The sequence below is a fragment of the Corvus moneduloides genome, chromosome 22, assembly GCF_009650955.1.
Source record: "Corvus moneduloides isolate bCorMon1 chromosome 22, bCorMon1.pri, whole genome shotgun sequence".
NCBI lineage: Eukaryota > Metazoa > Chordata > Aves > Passeriformes > Corvidae > Corvus > Corvus moneduloides.
Window position 1 is genome coordinate 5,959,263 of NC_045497.1, and position 20,606 is coordinate 5,979,868.

General features: G+C 46.9%; 1 protein-coding gene across 2 annotated transcripts in view; it reads right to left on the minus strand.

Moving 5' to 3' along the window:
* CAPZB (capping actin protein of muscle Z-line subunit beta) overlaps positions 1-20,606 on the minus strand; it is a 57,242-nt gene extending 36,636 nt beyond the window's left edge. For both annotated transcript variants that reach the window (XM_032131368.1, XM_032131367.1), the window contains exons 1-2: positions 20,494-20,606; positions 5,810-5,899 (exon numbers count right to left, since the gene is read on the minus strand). In XM_032131368.1, coding sequence (XP_031987259.1) covers positions 5,810-5,899; positions 20,494-20,496 — 93 coding nt within the window. In that variant the 5' untranslated portion in view covers positions 20,497-20,606. The remainder of the gene's footprint in view (positions 1-5,809; positions 5,900-20,493) is intronic.

Genomic DNA, 20,606 nt, shown 5'->3' on the forward strand with positions numbered 1-20,606 from the left:
TTAAATGACACTTAAATGGACTTTTGTGTTCAGATATAATTGATAGTGGAAACAGCTCAGCATTATTCATGTATTTGCACTGAATTCCAACGCTGCAAGAATTGGCAAAACCAAAATTAAACCAAATGAGCTTTTCTGCAAAAAGACAGATGTTAACAAGGTTGCAAATCCAGGTTTGTCTAGCTAACTGTGTCATAGCAGGAACGCCACATTAATTACAGAAAGTTTTAATTCTGCTCCAGGAATTACATTTAAAAAGGTGACAACCATTCATAAAACAGGATCCTTGGCTTTCTTCCTGTGCCTTGCTGGATAAAATAGGGCTTTTGCTGGATTCCCATTCTGAGAAACAAAAGGCAGCCATCTGGCAGGCACAGCCAGAGTGCCCTGGACTGTGACTGGTGACCTGCAGGTGAGGGCCCCTGTATCTCATTACCAGTCCCCAGTCCCAGGAGCCATCACAGAGTATCAATACCTTGGGAAGTCCTGACTGTTTGGGTCAGACTCCAGCTGGGGTTGGAGATATCCAGCAACAATTCAGGGATATGCAGGACATACTCTCTCCAGTGGTATTTCTCTATCTCAGCCTTCCCCTCCATCCTTTAAAGAGATCAGGTAGGTTTCCAACTAGGATTCATCCTCGCACACACTCCCTTCAAATGACATTGAAACAGATTATTTTAAGGGTCTCTAACACCAGCAGTGCAGTGGCAAGAGCTTGGAAGACAAAAAGGCTTAAAAATAGGAAGAATAAGTGATATGAGGCCACAGCTGAAATTCCCTTTTCCAATCTCATGCCAGGAAGTGGGGTTGCTAGCTCTAAGCCAAGCATCACATTAACAATTTACATATATTAATTGCTATCTCCAATTACCATCAAGATATCCAGAGGTAATCCTTGCTAGCTGGAAAAGCTCCTGCTTACAGCCACTCACCAAATGGAAAAACTGGCTCTCAAGCACCATAAATTTATTCAGAGAGCCAGAGCCCCTTTCTTTAGCCAATAATCCTTGTGTTAGAAACCTGCCTGGCTGCTGCTGGCTGGGAGCTCATCCCACAGGTCAGCAAGTCCAGGCAGAAGAGCCGGTCAGAAACTCAGCTTTGAGCCCACAGGGTTGTCAAAGCACTTCTGCTTCCACCACCTTCTTTTTCAGCTTTCACTGGATCTGATTTTTTGTTTAAAACATCTTCCACCCTCACCAGACGCTCAGCTGGCCATCTGCATCCAATTATTTTATCTCTCCCCGTGATGCCGCACAGCGCTCAGGCTCTTGGACTCCAAATACAAAAAGCTCCAGTCACATTCTCGTGTTCTTTATGGTCTGCGCAGCCCAAGCAGCGCAGTTTGCCTGGGGGTAAATTCTGTAGCTTCATACATCTTCAGTACTGAAGGCATGCAAGCAGATTTGGGACTTGCCTGGAGCTTGCATGAAGCAATGGCCTGAACCGCGTTCAAATATTTCAAAATCCTACGTTTATACATCTTAAGATTCATCACTCTGGGATTTTCTAAAAAATAGCACATTCTACTAAAAATACTTCAGTATTCCCCTGCGATGAGAAAGCAGAGCTGATCACCTCCCAGATCTTTAATTGCAAACAGAGCCTTAAAAAATAACCAGCAAAGTTATGACTGCTGTGTCTATAAAGAACTCTCACTTTAATTCTTCCATGGCAGCATTACTTGGTTCTGCTCCTCAAGAAAGCTTTCACTTTTGGGAATGAGTGCTGTTTCAATACCAGTCTTACTGGGAGAAGAGAGGGAGAAAGCTGTGGCTGTGAGCAGCCCCCCCTCTCCTGGAGAGCCTGTCCGTTCTGTGAGGACCATTTTCTGTCCCTACGTCATGCCAGGCATCTGATTTTCCTGAGTCAGCTAGATTTTTCATCTAATTTATATTATACACACCCAGGCAAACATCCAAATTAAACACTCAGCAGGAAATTTGTACTTGCTAAAGGAACCTGCTTAACTTTCACCAAGACTGAGAGCGCATCAACTTCCACACTCGAGTCAAAGCCATCAAGGCAACCCTGCCACAGATCCATTACTTGCTGCACACGGCCCCCAGGGACAATAAATTCAGCTTCCACCTTTGCCACCTCAGCCCTCGAAGACACGTCAGTGAAGAAAATACCCCAAAAGGACTCTGGAGGCTGTGAGCCCGGGCATCACTCACCCACCTTGTCCTGTGCTGCTGTCTCCACGGCAGCACTGCCCAGGAGCTGATCCTTCTTTGGGATTTCTCTTGGAAAGAGCACAGCTAGAAGTACAGAAGGCTGACTTTCTGTACAGCTGGCCTTAAGAGAAAGGAAGCAGGAGGACAATTGCCATGGATTGTTCTAACCTTTCAGGATAAGCTGCTCAGCCACTCGGAAGCGAGCTCTACCAGCTTCCCTCCCTCACGCCTCCTGCCACTCAGTGTGACTTCCACAAGCCAAACAAAACCTCACTCTCAGCTGATCCCAGGACACATTTCCAACCAGAGGACACCCTCACAGTCCCCCTTCTAGCAGATGATGAGAACAGATGTGATTCACAACAGGCTTCGTGCAGTGAATCGGCAGCAGCAACTCCTGGACAACATGAGGCAGTAAGGAGGTGACACAGCATTTCTGTGACATCTGAACTAATGCTCCAAGTGCTGTCACTACACAGAGTAATTTAGGCTGGAAAAGACTTTCATATCATCAAGTTGAACCTTTGACTTGGAGCATCCTCACGACAAACCCCTTTAAGAGCAGTGCAATCACCTTTCTTTCTTCTCTTTTGGGAATTTCCTCACAGCTTGGACTTGGCCCACAGGTAGATGCTCCAAGGCTCACAGTTTCCAAAGGAGCTCCGTGGAAAATTATTCCAATTTAAATTAGTTGTCCTTAAAAAGGTATGTGCCTACAGCAACTCATTCTGTAGAGATTAAGTCCTCTTGTACATTCTGACAGCCTCTGAGCAGTGTATTTACAAATAATGACTGATTGAATCCCAAGCAGAGCATTCCACACCAAGGCCCATTTCCAGCACCATGCACAGCTTCTTTCAGGCAGGACTTCTGGAGGGCTGTGATTGACAAGGTCTCTAATGAACTCTAATTGAAGCCTCAGCAGTCTGAAAAACCCAACAACAGATGTGGTGAAAGGGCAAACCACAAACTGTTTTGCTAATGAATGAAAAGTGTCTGGGCTGATGAGGGCCAGTGACCCAAAAATTCTCTTCTTCCACCCACCCTTTTACTTCATGTTCAAGTTTGGGCCATTTCCCTTGTGAGCACAACACTTGGGGGCAGTCATGGACAGTCCTGGACATACTCCATGTATTCAGGTTGGGACCAAGATGCTCTTTTGTGACAAACAAGCAGCAGAACATGGACAGAGTAAGAGGGACCTCAGGGAGGGAACTCAGTGTGGTTATCCTTCCCAGCAGGAATACCAGCCTAGGAGTGGTTTTAAACTGCCAGAGGGCAGAGATAGATGGGACACTGGGAAGGAATTGCTCCCTGTGAGGGTGGGGAGGCCCTGGCACAGGGTGCCCAGAGAAGCTGTGGCTGCCCCTGGATCCCTGGCAGTGTCCAAGGCCAGGTTGGATGGGGCTTGGAGCAGCCTGGGGTGGTGGAAGGTGTCCCTGCCCATGGCAGGGGTGGGACTGGATGAGCTTTGAGGTCCCTCCCAACCCAAATCATTCTGGGATTCTGGAAAGGAGATGCCAGTTTCTTACTGGCTAGTTTTGGAAAACTTTTTACATACAATGACATTTCTAAGCCATCTTCTCTCCTTTCAATGGATCTTAAGCGAGCAGCCACCATCAGTCTGGAGATCAGGTCCTATAAAAAGACCATGGCAAACTGAGCTGCAAACAGACTTCAGGTAATACCCTAAACTTCACATTAAATATTGACATGAGCCTCTGCTTCACACCTACTCCACCGTGGCAGTGGACTAAAGAAATCAGGAAGTCAGGGTGCCACGTTTTACAATTCTCTCTCAAGTTTAATGAACCTGCTCATGCTCATTGTGCATTTGGAGTCTGCCCTTTTCCTCAAGGAGGTTACAGTCTGCTAATGGGACAAGCAGCAGAATCAAAACGTCAGATGTAAAGGTCTGGATGAAATTTGCCCAAAAAAGGTCAGAAAACTGTTTGCTCGAGTCTGGCTCGTGATATTTCTGGAGCTGTTACAGGCGGCAGAGCACACCCTGCTCTTGTCTAACCAGTGGAGACTTCAGGAGGTCAGGCTGAGAGTGGCTGCAGAACAGGTCTGCAGGTGTCTCAACAAGAAAGGAATCATACTGGATTTAACAAATCATTTCATCTCTGCCCCAGAGGAGGGACTGCAGTGCCTCGTGTGGGGGTCACAGACCCTCCTCCTAACAAGCACCAAACCAGTCTGGTTCGTGTTACACGATGAAAAGAAGCCCAGTGAGCGTGTTGCTGATGGAAAGCATGTAGAGCACTAATGAGCACCATCCAAAAGTAATTCCAGCATTTAGAGGTACCCAGCCATTTTCTGAGTCATTAAAAAACCTCAGACCAATTACACAGTCAAGCTTGCCATGGCTCCCCAAACAATTCCTTGTTTTGAGTGGTCCTGGGAGCTGCTCAAACCCCAATATCTGCTCAAGTCCTCCCAATTTCGTCACAAAACCAACCATGTCACACCAGATCAGACCAGTGATTTAGTTACTTGTGTCCTACCTCCAGCAACAGCCACAAAAACGATGCTTTAGGTTGCCAAGAGTTTTGGGGGCACAGATGTAGCCAATTACTAAATGGTTTCAAGAGAGAGAAATATTCCCTTCCTGAAGGGAATAATTTCTTTCCTGACCCCCAGAGCTCTCTTACCTGTACCTGGGCTTATATGAGTAAAAGAAATGTTTAGAGTTTGATAAATTTAAGTCAGCCACAACTTTTTGACCACAGTTTACCAAAACCAGCCTCAGAAGCACTTAGGAACAGACCTTTCCAACCAAATCTTTACCTGGTGAGCAGCTGCTCTTCTGCACAAATGTAGAAGCTTAGGTCAGAAATAAGCCATGTATTTAGACTGGACAATAGAATCCAGTTTTCCCACTAGCAGACTCTGTATAGATTAAATCAGTACTTCAGTAACACCTTCAGTTACTCCAGAGGCAACTGTGCCACACACTGTTTTAAGGGACAGCTGGCACTAACCAGGTTATTACAGCCCAAACGTGCATCACAGGATGTGCAACTTGTAATGAGCCTAGAAATCCTTCCTAAGTTCGTTTCCTTCCCTAGCACTGTGTAAAGGACAAAAAAAGTTCCAGGGACAAGCAGAAAAAAGATATCAGACACAAGATGGTCAGCCAGGTTTGCTTTTTGACACTGGACTGCAGAATATCTGATAGAGCATAAATTATAAATAGATTTGGGTGCTCTCCAGATGCCCAGACACTCTCAGCAGCATCTTTGCAGCGTGTGAGGCAGCACAGCCACTGCACCTCCCAGAGCTGCACACAGCAGGTTGTTTATCAGGAGATAATACCCAGGTACAAGGGCCTGCACCCATCTGTACACACTGTCCCACATCCAAACAGCAGCCTCCGAGCCAGCGGTGAGTTCATCACGAGAGCTGCTAATGACCCTTCATCCCTAAGTGTCCCTGCACACACAGCCTGTTGGCTGGCCCCAAACAACCACGTGGATTCCTGACATTGCTCGGGCAGTGGCTGGTTGTTTAACCTTGCCAAAAGACAAGGGGACAAACAAATCACCACACCTTCGAGATGCCTCAGAAGAAGTTCTTACATACCAGGCCTCCGTCACAGCCACTTCTTGGGGACAGCATCCAGTACTCACCAAGTCAATGAGGTCACTGAGATTCTTCTCTATCTGCTGCGGAGGCAGACGCCTCATCAAATCCAAGGCACAATCCAGCTGCTGGTCACTCTGCAGGAACAAGAAGAGCCCTCGGTCACAAGGTGGACACACAACACACAGCTCCCAGTTCTCAGCATGCTTTGCATTAATACAAGTAAAATTCACTACACTTGATTGTGGATTATTGACTTGGCAATTTAACACCGTGCAGTTGATGGAAAGGAGTCCATCTTCACCCAAACTGCTTCCAGTGTTTGCCTAAGTGTTGTTTTTCCACACTATCTCAACAATAACCTGGGTTAGGGAACTGAAAGTTGCTTCGCCCAAAGCAGGTTTAACACTTCCTCATTTGCACTGATCAGCTTGAGACAACCAGCAGCCAAGACAAACTCTGTTCCACTACAGAGCTCCCTCTCCCCTGCAGCTTTATCAGAAAACCAGAATGAAACATGCACGCAAAGCATGACCCATGATTTCCTTCTTCCCACAAAACACACCCCAAGGGCTGCCTGTATCTAAGAAATCAGGGACGTCAGTTATTTAGAGGAAACACGGCAACCTTCTCCAAAGGGCTCACTGTAGCTGCTCTCACACCAATTCTACCACAAAAAAACACCCTTAAACTCCACTTCAGAGTCAGCAAATGTGCCCCAGACCCTTGAGGAACTGAGCCACAGTCCTGATGTAACCTTTAGCTGTCCTTTTCATCAACAGACACAAACAGACACTTTCCTGCTGACCTAACAGCACCCAAAATCTGCACAAGTTCCTTTGATCACAGGTCAGGTGAAGCAAAACCAGTTTGTTTTCACTGCTCCTCCCCTCCCCCTTTTCTCTTTGCCATTTCCAGCCACCCAAATCCCACGAGCTGAGGTTCAATTTCACCCTCCGTGTTCTTTCAAGCTCCCAAAGTCTTCCTTAAAAACAGCTTCAAGACTAACACAGTTCTATCATCACATTATTCAGCGCAGCAGCCCCCAGGACAGGGAGAAACAGGAAGCCAAGTTTCCTGCAATTAAGCTAAACCTGCGGAATGAGGGAAGGAGGGAGTGCTCAGTTTAGTGGACATCCATTAGGAAGCTGTTCATTAGATGGCCAGGGGAAGGGAACTCCTCGCTTTTTGTTACTGAACTCTCAGTCTCCAAACAAAGATACTCTTCAGGTGGCCTGAGTCTGCCCAGCTCCAGCAGCCGAGCCCAGGCAGGGGATCTCTCTTCCCAAGTATTGTCTGTACCTCCTACTATGTCTTGCATCCAGGAAGGAAACCTGGCACATTGTCACAGGGTCGTGCTCTCCACTTGTGGATCGTGGAAACACTTAGGGAAGTGCTCTGTCCTCCTCTGTCAGCTGGAATTGTTTAAAAGACAAAAAAGCCTGGGGAAGGATGTTAAAAACCACCACTAAAGCTGCAACCCCAGAGTAAGTATTTAACAGTGAGGCAAACTGAAAATGAAATATACTGAATGGAGGAGAATCCACACTTGCAGTGTTTATGGATTAACCAAGAGTGACCATTTTTATCCCAATGGATTCAGTAACAGCTGTAAAAGACACAAGCAGGATTGTTTAAGGCAGAGATTCTCCAAGGGGTTCAGACACAGCTGACACACATGGCTGTGTGCAGTGGAAAAACAGAAACATCCAGGCACATACAGTGCCTGGGTACAGTGCATTTCTCTGGTATCCAGGAGGTAAAAGCAAGGCTGAGCAGCAGGACTCTTCAGTTTCTTCCGGAGCATTTAGGTAATTAAACAGCTTGCCAGCAGATCTCTTAAAGCACCAAAATAAAGACAGGTTCTGCTGCAGTTCTGTTCCTGAATCTATGGTTATACAGTCACTTTAATCCAGCATAAATCCAGCTGGAATGGTCAAAAAGGCAACACAAGGCTGACAGATTACAGAGCCAAGTGGTACCTTGGGTATTGGATACATCTGGTATGACCTATTTCAGAATCAAACAGGCAATGGAACCAGGATCTTTTGCTCCCAGGCCTTTCTCTGCAGGTGAAGATTTAAAAACACCAGGTGTGTGGTCAAACCCAGCCTGTGGCTCAAGCCCAGCCTGTGGCTCAAGCCCAGCCTGTGGCTCCAGCCTCTGCCCAGCTGGGAGAGGTGGAGCAGCTGCAGGCACTGACACACAGAGGGACAGGAGCCCCATCCCAGATGCCAGCACTAGCAGCACCCAGCTCCCTGATTTTACAGAAGGTGAACGCTCCCAGGGATGTGCTGCCACTGCAGTTTTGAGAGTGGCATCTGCTGAAAACCCCTCAAAGCCTTCACACAACTGTGTGAGAAGAAGGTGCTCTGGGGGAACTCAGGACATGTTTCATCTATCTCTCCAAACCCCACCTACTCCTCCTCTCAACTTCACCTGTCTTGGATTTCCACTCGCTTAATTTTTTTGTAAAATCACATCCTGAAGACCACGTTTCTTAACAGACCTCCAGATAAAACATTTCCACTGAATTTTTGCCTTTACCCAAGGAGAAGCTCCTGAAGCCCTGCTCTCTGAGCAGGTGATCAGACAGGCTGTCTCCCAGGCTGGGCTGCTCCCAGAGCCAAGCTCTTTGAGCTTGCAGGACTTAATAAGCTTAGTGTTTACTTGATAGGAGGTCGTTTTCCACCATTCCTGTTTCATCCAGCCCAGAACCTCCTGTGGAGGAGCAGGGAATTCAGACAGAAATTCTAAATGAAGTTTTATTACAGCTGAAGTCACTGAAGGATTTAGAGATCATAGGAATCTCAAAGACTGAAAATATTAGCTTAGATGAAAGGTCTTTAATAAGTTTCCTTTAAAGATGTTTGCCTATCTAGAATCTCCACTTAAGCACCTGTTATAGCATTCCCATGGCACCACCCCAGGGAAAAAGGTTATGAGTATGTCTGTAGTAGTTATTTTACAGCTTCCTTTGTCTGCACCTCCTCTTCTTTTTGGTCTCTTTGCTGTATTTAGCTTATTTCCAAAAGAGAAACCCTCTCACAACAGCCACAGGTCTCTGGTCATCTGGGCACTCTGTGTTAAAGCTCAAATCAGAAAAAAACAGTACTGAAAAATAATAATTTTTAAAAAATTGTATAAATGTGCAGTGGTAAAGGGGCGCAGCTGTGCACCCTCATTTTAAAGGCTGAGTATGGGCAGATGTCATTCAGAAAACACAAATTAAAAACCCCAGGTAGTTACTATAGGTATGGAAAAGCACAGAGCTCCTCGGGATGAGGGGGACAGGGCACAGGGCACTCCCTGCTGGAATCGTCAGCAAACAGGAGCTGACCCAACACAACACAAAAGCAAAGAGCTTCTCCTGCAATATCCCACACCACAGCACTGTCAGCTGATCAGTGAGCTCCTATGCACCAGGATACACATCCAGAGCCTTTCCACCTCCAGCAGAACCAGGAACACTTCCCTGAAGTGGCACCTGTTTGCTCTTCTCAACAGACACAAGCACTCAGATGAGTTACTACAGGTATTCTGCATTTTCAAAATATCTTTACACCTGCTTTTGACTCCATACACTTACAGAAATCCACAGGCTTTATTCCCAAGTTTTGACAGTTCTCTGTTGCACGTTACCTGAGACTTAACTTATATTCCATCTTTCAGGAGGGCTTACACAAACCTGCAGCTCTCCCCATTCCAAAGCCATTCCACTTGAAAGGAGGTAAAAGACCTCATTTAAAGCTCCAGCCTTCCAGTCAGCAGGAATTTGCTCCGGTTTATCACAGAGCCCCGTGGATTGACTCCCCCTTCACACCTCTGTTGGATACTCCTGCTCATCTGACCATGTTATTGCTGAGCATAAACAGAGCTGGGCAGAGTCTTCCAACAGAAACCCAGGCTGGTTTCACTTCTGTGCTCTATTTCTGTATTAACTCCACTCAGAGCAAACTCCTGAGCCAAGAGCTGAGGTAGCTCAGTGCTACAGCAGTGGGAGCTCTCCCAGTTTAGTCCTTCCCGTGAAATAATCCAGTTGGGCCACCAAACCCAGTACAACATTTCTACTCCAGGCATGATTGTGCTACTGACCCCCTTCTCCATCTGTGACATCAGCTGAGAACAACTGGGAGGCCTAAAAACTACTTCAGTAATTAAGATTGAGGTGAAAAAGCCACACACCTGATGCAACAGATAAACATCTTGGAGATGCTTCACACGCAAGTTTTACTCCAGACTGGCATCTGAAAGGTTACCCAAATTCAAAGTACAAGCGCCATCTCAATGTTCAGACAGCAAAAATAAAAGGTAACAACCTAAAGAGACACCACGACTAGAACCTCTGCTCAATTCCATGCAATTCGACGCACTCACACATCAGATCACTCTGATCCCTGGTCAGTTTGCAGGCAAAATCTCTTTGTAAATTAATCCAGGGCCAGAAATACACAACCAGCAAATGACTCTTTTTCCTTCCTTTCAAGCTGCAGACATACCCAAGATTGTAAATCACATTATTTCCTGTCAGTTCTCCCAACAGGAATGTCTGACTAATGTTTCAGCTTTGTGGTACTACAACACTAAGTTTTTTTAATTGAAACAGATACCCAGCTTCCCCTCCTGCTTGTCATTTTAATCCCTGCCAACTTCCAGAGCTCCAAGGGCAGAAGACTCCCTTTTCCAACTACACAATAGGATAGTATTACTGGTAGAAGCTGCAGCAAGGGTTGAATTATTGTAACCCTTGGGTAATAAAAAGTACAGTAGTATGTTAAGTTGCAGGGTTCCCTTCTCAGCTGTCAGCATTCACTTTTTAGGATATTAGATGGGAAGGGGAATAACTGTCTGACCTGGGAAAGCCCAGAGAAGTTCTGCACTCATGACGGTTCCATCAGCTGCACATATTCCTCGCAATCTGTTTTTCCATATTATTTTTCCCTTGACTATTAACCCTCCTCTGGCAGATCCTATCTAAAACCATTTGTAATGGACTCATAAATCACAGCTCTGTGACAGCAAGGTGTGCTAGGGGAGAAACAGCAATAGCACAGTTAGGAAACAATCAAAGGTAATAAAACCTGAACGTAGAATCTGCTGTGGACACTCATAAAAGGTCAAAGATTATTAAAAAGCAAGACACTGATGCAGACCTCATTCTCCTTCCCTTGAACTACTTTTACCTTTGTCTGGTTTTGGTTGGGATGGGATCCAGTGGCTTTTATTATCTCAAACACTTCTGACCACATCATATGCTCAGTAACGAGTTCAGCCCAATTTGCTGTAGTCGAGACCAAACAGACCAAGTGCTGACACCGCTCGTTCCACGAATACCAAGTGAGAAGGATTAGAGATTAAAATAAAAGCAAGAAGTGATGGATTGGAAGGCTTTAGCAGAAACTGCTGTACTCTGTCTCCCCCAGGTCCCCTGTAATCTGTATTTATTTACAGAGCAATTGTACAAGTCACGTCACGGCTTCTGAGTCAGTGAATCCTCCTCGGAGACATGCCCCTGCACATTATTTATTTTATTCTTCTGTGCTCTAACTTTTAAATACAATTGAGCACATAGCAGCACTAGCCTCAATTAATGCCTGAACAATTAATGCCTGAACACGCTCTCACAACTTGTTTTCTGAATTCAAGTCTTGGTGTTGTACACACCGCAAATGCAGCCAAAAAACCCCAGAAACACTGACCAGCTTTTGTCCTCCATTGCTCCAGGAATGGAACACACACGAAATTCAGAGGGAAAAGAGGGATCTCTTTAAAGAGGTACTCCAGGAACAAGTAACACAACACGTACATCTGCCCTGAAGCCTCATGCAGAGGAACTAAAATAATCCATGGGCAGGAGAGAAACGAGGCAGCTTCACTTTCCTTGGCACCAGAGTGCTGCTGACATCGGATACTTCTCACCATTTCAGGCTCCAGCACAGCCATGGCAAGTCCTGCACAGATTAAAGGAGCAGCAATGGGCTTCTAGGGGCAGCTACCAAAGAGATCTTCTCCCCCTGCAGACAAGCTCAAGGATCAGTCAGTGTTTTGCCAAATCCTCGTTTATCACTTTAGCCTCCTGCAGCTCTTCCAAGCATCCTTGCAATCAGCTGTACCTGATTTCCCTTCCTCATTCCCACCTCCAAGCCAGGCCAGCGCTGTTCTCTGTCCATGATACAACTCCCAACATCCCAGCCCAACTCTAAAACAATTACCAAGTGAGTTATAACACACTGAAGGCACCTCCATCTGTGAGCTTCTAAATGATCCAGAGCTGCCTGCAGCTTAACCCCATGGACCAACTAGTTGTCAAAACATGTTACATCCAGGGAGAAGAAACTACAACCCCGGATAGTCTCAAGCAGGGCACTTGTCTGTAACTCCCTAATAGTTTACAAGTAAGGATCCAGCATCTCTAGGAGCACATTCTGCAAGTGCTTTCCATCCCTGTAGGTGTTTTCTGACCAGATGCAGTTCCTGTTAGCACATCTACAAAGGTGTACAGCACACAGGGAAAAATTAACATTTCCCTGGCACCTCCTTCCCAGCAAGGATGTATTTCCAGAGGGCACATACTTGTGTCTACTCTCAAACTTTAGTTTATATAAATCCACTGCAAATCTCCATCATGTGTCCAAGGAAAAGAGCCACCAGGCACCAACAGAAGAGCAGGATGCAGCAGCACCAAGGCTTTCTGGAACAGCTATTCATCCCGACCTTTTGCCAGGATCACTAATGATTTCTGCACCAGCATTTGTCTTCTGGGTAACAGAAACAATGTTTTATTTATTAAACTTGTCATTGAACATGACAATGCAATTTACTGGCTTTCATCTGGTGCCAAGAATTCCTGTGAAGCATAAAGTTTGCAAAAAGTCACTTCCCAATAAATCGTGGCAGTGAGTGACTTTGCAATCTGTGAGCCCCACATGAAAGAGGGAAGTGGGGGCTACAGATAAAAGTTGCACAGATTGCAAAAAAACCTCTAACTTTTAATAAAGGGATTAAAGACATTGAAGTTGCCTGTAGAACTGACCAACTTCACCAGTAGGTTTTATGACTAATGTTACTGAACAATGGGAGTTTTTCCCCATTTTAAGTCTGGATTTCACACAAAACAACATTTTCTTTGTTAGTGCTAACTACAAATAGGAAATTTTAGCAAAAAAAAAAAAAAGAAGCAAATAACCTGTTACAGCACAGCACTGGCCTGGTTTTGCAAACTCTCCATAAGGCAGCTGCAACACCTGGTTTCACAACCAGGAGGGATGAACACCAGTGTGTTTGTGTCCCAAAAGGTTTTGAAATCACCCAGTGCAGTAGGTCTGAGTTGCTTCACAAGTCTGGTGACCTGTTTTTCACACTGTCTTCCTGCCTTCTACTCAAATATTCTGAGGAAGAGCCCAAATACATCCCTGGAGAAGGGCTGCCTTATTTTTATAGGGGTCACTTATTTTATTTTTTAAATTGAAACCGTAATTACTACAAATACAGCACCTCTTGAGATTCAACACTGCCATTTGCCATCCTGGCCATCTACAAACATGTCATTTGTGATGCTTTCTTTTAATCCTGATAATGCTCAATGACCTTTTCAAATGCTCTTTTCTTCTATGCACTGTTTGCTTCATGTTCCAATCAGCCTGGTCACAAAAGTTTTGGAACTGCTCAGTTGAAATTGAGAGGTTTTTTCTTGCAGGAAGAGCAAAGTTGCGCAACTTGGTCTTGCCCTGACAGATGCAGGTTCTCCTTCCAGTCAACTGCAACTGAAATTCTGTTTTGGGAGAAATCACATCAAAAACATTAGAGAAAATACACATTAGCAGAGCAGCAGGGAGCATGCACTGTATTTGAAGGTAACAGCAAACCTCCTGTACTCACTGACAGCAGAGCTAATACAGTGTCAACATCCCAAATTCAGGGTTTGCTCTATCCCAGCTCTCCCTGGAGCCGACAGCTGCCTGGCTTCAGATGCAAACTCAGCACTTTCCAGCTCCTGGAGGCTGTAGCCAGGGTTGTAAATTCAGGAGATAACTCTGGCAAGTAACCAGATGCCTGGCAAGGCAGGCAGGAGGCAGAGAGGATCTCTCATTAGCCCTCTTCCCTGAAAGTTCTCCCAGTCCTCAAAGGTCAAAAAAGTAGGTTAATATGCCTTCTGCTTGGGTCTCGCACAATGCGCCTCGGTGACTGCCCTGCAAAGCTCCCAACTGCCCAGTTTTGTCCTAAGATTTCCAGTTTTAAACCAGGAAGCTCCTGGTTTTGCATACCTATAGGCCATAGAAATATCACACCTAACAACATACTCATGCTTCCCAGAATTCCTTCCTTTGCCTTAATTCCCAGACCTGCCTATCCTTGCAGTTTTTTCATGCCTTCCTCGCCACTTTTGAGCCCGCCTGGCCCACCCTCCATCACACCTGCACACAGGCACCCAGCTCCACGCAGGCTCTGCGACCAATGCCAGCAGTGGTGACAGTTTCTGTGGAGCACGGTTCACCTGGCACACACGAGCCACCTGCAATCCCCATCACGTTTTTCCTTCACTCTCATATGAAGTTAACAGTGACTCCATCTGGCCAGTTTGCACCTTACCAAGCTCTGGATTCATGGCTATGCAAAGCTGGTTTTGACCACCCAGTGGAGCACTGTCAATGCTGAGCCAGGTTTACACCCAAACCTCTCTCGATGACCCCTGGATCTGCAGGGTGACAGCACCTGGTGGATAAATGAAGCTGTAATCAGCACAATGCAGCTGATATTTTACCTCATTCCTCCATTTCATGGCTCTCTCCTCCCTTGAATTAACACACCAAAAGCCCCATCTCTTGTTTCCTGAGCCTTTCTCAGGTTGCAAGCCCAGGCTGGCAGCCAGGCCCCCACTGCCTGGGCTGGCAGAAGCTTTTGAAATCCTGGTATTTACTAAGGCAAAAATGTCCAGGAAAGGCAGGTAACAGGACATTACTTTCAAACTCAGCAGTTCCTCTAATGGAAAAGAGAGAAAATATCACCTGAAGAAATGCAAACAATATTCCCTGAGAGAATAAAGAGTATTTTATTTATGGTGGCTTCAGGCAACCACTAAGCTTCTGTCTTCAGTGCAGTCTCAAACATTTTTCCTTCCGCACAAAATCCTCTTACTTAAAAGTGCTGTTTTCAGTCTTGTTTCAGCTGGTGCTGCTAAAATTGTGAGCTCCTGAGTTCTGCTTTCACCCGGGCTCGTAACGCTCCCACTTTGCAACAAGGACGTGATTGAAATTCCAATTTCACGGGAAAGGACTCGACTCCACTTTCTGTGGAGGACATCCCCTTCAGACTGGGGAAGGACACGCTCTGCAGCACGGCTGCAAACACCTGGAGTCCAGTCCCAAGGGGCTAAACCCAGAGCCAGGACTCCCAAACCAACTCTGCACCGAAAATAATGCAGGTGCACTGATGAAATATAAACTAGTGAGGTTTAATTTGCATAGAGTAGGAATAAAGTAGGCAACTTATGAGCAGGGCAGCCAGGTAAGTCAAGTGCCTGCAAATCCATTCCTTAATTCTTCAGCCCAGCTTGGAAGGTGCGGCACAAAGAGCAGGAGCTCTAAGCAAGCTGCATATTTCCTTCTAAAGCCTAGAAAAGGGAGGGAGGGCAAAACAGCAGCACCAGATAATACAAGGAAATTAATCTCCTGGTTGGTGCCAAGGCTCAGGCCACCACTCCAGGAAACAGAGCACCAGGTATTACCTAATGCAACTGAAGTCATTCTAAATGGAAGATTATTTTGGGCACAGGCAAGGAATAGATTGTGCTTTCAATTCCTCACTCAAAACTTCACTGCATCTAGAAACGCAGGAGAAGGTCAGGGCTCCACTGCAGCTGGCATTACAGAGGAGAATTACAATATTTTAACTGAGAAACAAGCAAAGCCCCTTCCCCAAATCCACCCTTCCATGATAAATCCTGTCAGCTCAAGTAACACAGAAGCACCTTTAAAACTTCCTCAACACCACATTCCCCCTTGTGTCCCACGAAGGAAGTTTCAAAAGCAAGTGTCTCGTCTACCACACAGGCAAGAGCTCCAACTTCCCAGGACAACCTGTTTGGAAGCATCTGCTCCCATCCTGCTTGAGGACATAGGACTAATAAGTGAATTCTGGCCACTGGGTCAGGTCCAGGAACCCTGAATTATTCAGCTCAAGTCACAACAGCTTCACACTCTCCAGGTGTTTCAGTCACACCTTAACCAGGTATCCACTACAGTATTTGGTCACTTCTCATAGGAACGTCAGCACCAACCCCTCAGTCACAGACCATTAAACATTTAAGAAGGCATCACACCAAAGATGAAGAAAGATCAGTTTATACTCCAGTCTGAAGTGGCCACACCCCCACTGCACTGGCCTGAGCTCTTGATCTTCAAGTTAGAGAAGCTTTTTAACTAGCACAACCTATCAGCAAACAAAATTTGGGCTAAAGCCCAACTAGAGAGAGCAGGAAGCTGGGGAAAAGCTTGTGTTGGTCAGATGTATTAATTACTCCTTCAGGGATGAAGCCTCTGTGGTGCAAAGAAAATCAAATTTGAAATCCCAAGTTTTCCAGTGAGATTTTTTTTGCCCTTATTCCTGGAAATGGCAAAGGCTTAGGAAGAACTGAAGCATATACAAGCTTTGGGCCTTGTGCATTAAGGAGAGACACAGAGATTTATTTGCTTGAGGCTTTTTAAATTCTTCAGGACTCCTAGCATGAATCAGTGGGAAAGCAGGAAATTTCATAATGCACTTTAAAAATCAGTTTATGAATCACTTTATAAAGTGATCGACTAAAACATATTGATAAAAACGGAAGATGAGCATCTCTTTTGAGTATCTTCTACTTCTGTAATCATCTCCTTTGCCTGGGAAAAAAAGTTATTAAAGCACATTGGATTAAAGTAGAGTAAAAAAACAGGGCTGAGTATGGACAGGGCTCTGAGCAACCTGCTCTAGTGAAGCTGTACCAGCCCACAGAGGGGGCTGGACTACATGGCCTTAAAGATCCTTCCAGCCCAAAATATCCTGGGATTCCATAGCCCTGAACTCTGTACAGGCACCTTTCAGAACCCCCACATTTCTCCAGTAAAACTGTTCCCTTCGGCACCATGGAAAATAGTTTTATTTTGCCTTGAGGTGGCTCTACCACAGTGTAAACCAGCTCAAAGGGAACAAATCCCAGCAAAACGCTTCTCTACAAGTTTACTTTGCAGGCTAAGGAGATCCTTGGACTTGACCAAACATCTCCACAAAGGGCAGGCAGAAAGACAAACATGGGCACTGGCACTGCCCATCGAGTCTGCAGATGTATCCTGAGTCTAAATTTGAATTTTAAGGCTCTGGGGTGACCTAACTGGGGCCTTCCAGTACCTGAAGGGAGCTGACAGGAAGGATGGAGAGAGACTTTGGACAAGGACACGGAGGGACAGGACAGAGGGAATGGCTTCCCAGTGCCAGAGGGCAGGGATGGATGGGATACTGGGATGGAATTCTTCCCTGTGAGGGTCGGGAGGCCCTGGCACAGGGTGCCCAGAGAAGCTGTGGCTGCCCCTGGATCCCTGGCAGTGTCCAAGGCCAGGCTGGATGGGGCTTGGAGCAGCCTGGGGTGGTGGAAGGAGCCCTTGCCCATAGCAGGGGTGGGATGGGATGGGCTTTAAGGTCCCTTTCAACCCAAACCATTCCATGATTCTATGATGCACCAACAGCAAACTGGACCAGTACAGAGCACTGGGGAGCACTGGATGATGATGTGCAACCTGAATGCCCCAGCCATCCTTCATCCAGGGAAGTCAAGGGATGGATGGAAAGCAAAGCTGACAGCTGTGGAAGTAGAAATTGAGAAGGGCAGCATTGTCGCTTTCCCAAAGAAAGTAATTTCTCAACTCAATTCCAGTAATAAGGACTAAAAATAGTCACTCAAAAGAGCTGAGCTGCACTTTCATTTTGTTTCACTCCCAGATGTCAACTAGTCCCATATCAGCATATATATTTACCATATGAGGAAATCCTGTTTGAACAACTCCAGCTTGTGAATGCTTTTCCTTCCCTAATAAACCACAAGATTAAGCACCACTGCAATGGCAGTATTCCCCATCCCAGTGATATTCTCTGACTTGATTATTTTGGGAATTTGCCGTTTAAGATAACATTCAGCTAAGCTCACACACTTGGCTTGCCTAATAAAACACAGGCTCTACAAAACAGCTGAAGTTGGTGTTTCTCAGAAGGCACGGGGTGCAAAAGACTTGCTGTGGACACTGGCAATGTCCTCATACCCCCAGAGCACATGGTGGGGGTCCAAAAGGGACATAACCAGGCTAGAGATGGGCTCTGGTTCCAGACAAACAACTCCTGTCCTGAAAACCCTAGTGACCCTGAGCAGCACATGAGGTTCGTGTTGGTGTCACTGTCACATTACACACCCTGGGCTGTGCTTCAATGCTCTTTATGTGCCTCACATAGATGAATGATGCACAGCCAGCACTACTCTAGACAGTCTGAATTTATGGATGACTGAATCATAAATTTTGCTAAAATTGTCCTCCTTTTCCTCAAGAGTTGCATAGCCGAAGAAATCCTTACTAATATGATCAGGCCAGTTTACATAACCTGGAAAGGGAGGGTTTTATTTCTACAGAGAGTAACTGGATTCCATCCATTCATAACCCACAATTCCAGAAATCTCAGCAGATCCACTCTCCCAAGTCCTGCTTGCCCTGAACAGGGCATTCCATTTATTTTTAGCACAGGAGACACTGTCCATCCAGACAGTTTTCAAGCCTCATGTCTTGCCCTGCCCTGTTTCCCTGAGCACCTGACTGAAATGCGGGCACAGCTCCGAGTTCTCCAAGGAGACAAAGGTTCCCATCTCTGCTCTACACAGACGTTGGTAACCCCATGGCACCAGGAAGGCGTTTGACCCAATATCCTGCACCCTACCAGCTACTCTCTTCAGTGAAAGGGCCATTCCATCCTTTCAATGCTCCACTTCTGTATTCTGGTCTCAGACCACTAAAAGTAAAGATCCTGGAAGAACCCTAAACACTGGGTTTGTACGTGAGTTGAAACTGGAGGCTGCAGGTTCATCCCTGAAGTCCACTCAACATTGGAAACCACCACATAGTGTTGGAAGTTCTGATCAAATTTCTCCTATGCCCAGTGGTCTCCATGACTAAACATGAAAAAACCAGAAGGCAGCAGAAGCTTTTAACACTCGGGAAATTTCCAAAGGATTTGTGCTGTACCTCCTCTAAATGACTGACACGGTTACATTTAAACCCTGACTGGATTCTCCTAAACAACACGTTTTTATACCCCCTTCAAAGAGGTTGGTACCACCGTTGTTATTTCACATGAAGCTTCCTTGAACTCTTTACCTGTGAGGATTTTTGCCGTGGCAGAAGTTAGGACAGTTTGCTGGAAGCCCAGCTTCAGATTCCACGGTCGGGTCTCGCACATACAGATTTCAGTATGTTAAAATAAGGTACACAGCTGGAATAAGATGCTCTGTCCTGCCAGGAATCAGGTACAGCATCTGCTCTTGTTTGAGCCAATGAGGAGCAGAACTTTGATCATAACTGTTCTTCACCTTTCACCTGACATTAAAGACCTTTATCCTGCATGATACAGGTGACTCCAGCTCCAGAGAAAAAACATAAGGCATTGCCTCTGAAATTCTTATGGATGAAGGTAACAAGTAAAGGATTACACTTGTGTGGTTAAACAACTTTTACACTGCTGTAGAGCCGGGCTCTGGGTTGTTCTTTTATAAACAGAACATATTTGAACATTGTTAAATTGTCATATTGGAAAACCTGAATCACAAATTCCCAACAGCATAAAGTGATGTGATTCCCTACAAGTGACTCCATCCATGCCGAGGCTCAGGAAAAGCCCCGGTCCATGAAGGCAGGGAGCAGAGCAGGGCCTGGGCCAGCTCCCCTTTCCTCGCTGCCCTGGCCGGGAGCTGATGGAATCTGCTCCCTTTACACAGCACCGAAGGGAAATCGAAAGGGTTTGTGCCCTGGGCTAATCCATTCGGGAAACACAGCGAGATGGAGATTATTCCACACGGCTGAGGAAACTGGAGGTTCTCCTTGAGAAAGGAAAGTTCTCAGCCCTGAGGAGGAGCAGCACCCACGGCTGCAGCACCCCCTCCTCGGGCGGCGCTTGACTTCCCCGTATTTCGCAGATTCCATGAGATCACAGCACACTTAACACCAATGCCAGCTTCCAGACGGTGGGAGACAACTTGGATTTATGCACAGCGGCGACAGCGGATGGGCCCAGCGCTCCCAGACGCTGCTGCACCCGCGCCGGTCGCGATACCCCGGGCGGTACCGCTCTCCGCCAAAGCGGAGCCATTTCCCATGGGATTCTACAGCATTCCCTCTGGAAACACCACCCGGTGCCGGGACCAGAGACCTGGCAGGAACCGAGCAGCGGAGCCCCGGGCGAGTCCCCCGCCCCCGGGCCCTGCGGAGCACCGGACTGAGCTTCCGCCAGCCTCAGCCCCCTCGCCAGCGCCCCCAGGCCAGGCCACCCCTCCCTGCGTCCCGGCAGCACCGCCTAGGCCCTCCCTCCCTCCGTCCCCGCCGCCCGGGGGAGGCCGGGCGAGGCCCCCCGGTGCGAGGGGGCGGTGTGGGCGCGGGGGGTGGCGCAGGGGGGGCCGTGCGGAAGGGCGGGAGCCGCGGCTGGGGGCGCGGGGCCGGCCCGCTCTCACCATGTCGGCTGGGCGGGTGCGCGGGGCGGTAGAACGGCGGCGCCTCCCGGTCCGTCCCTGTCGCTCCGAGGCCGCGGCCCGTCCGCTTCCGCCGCCGCCCGGCAGTGAACATC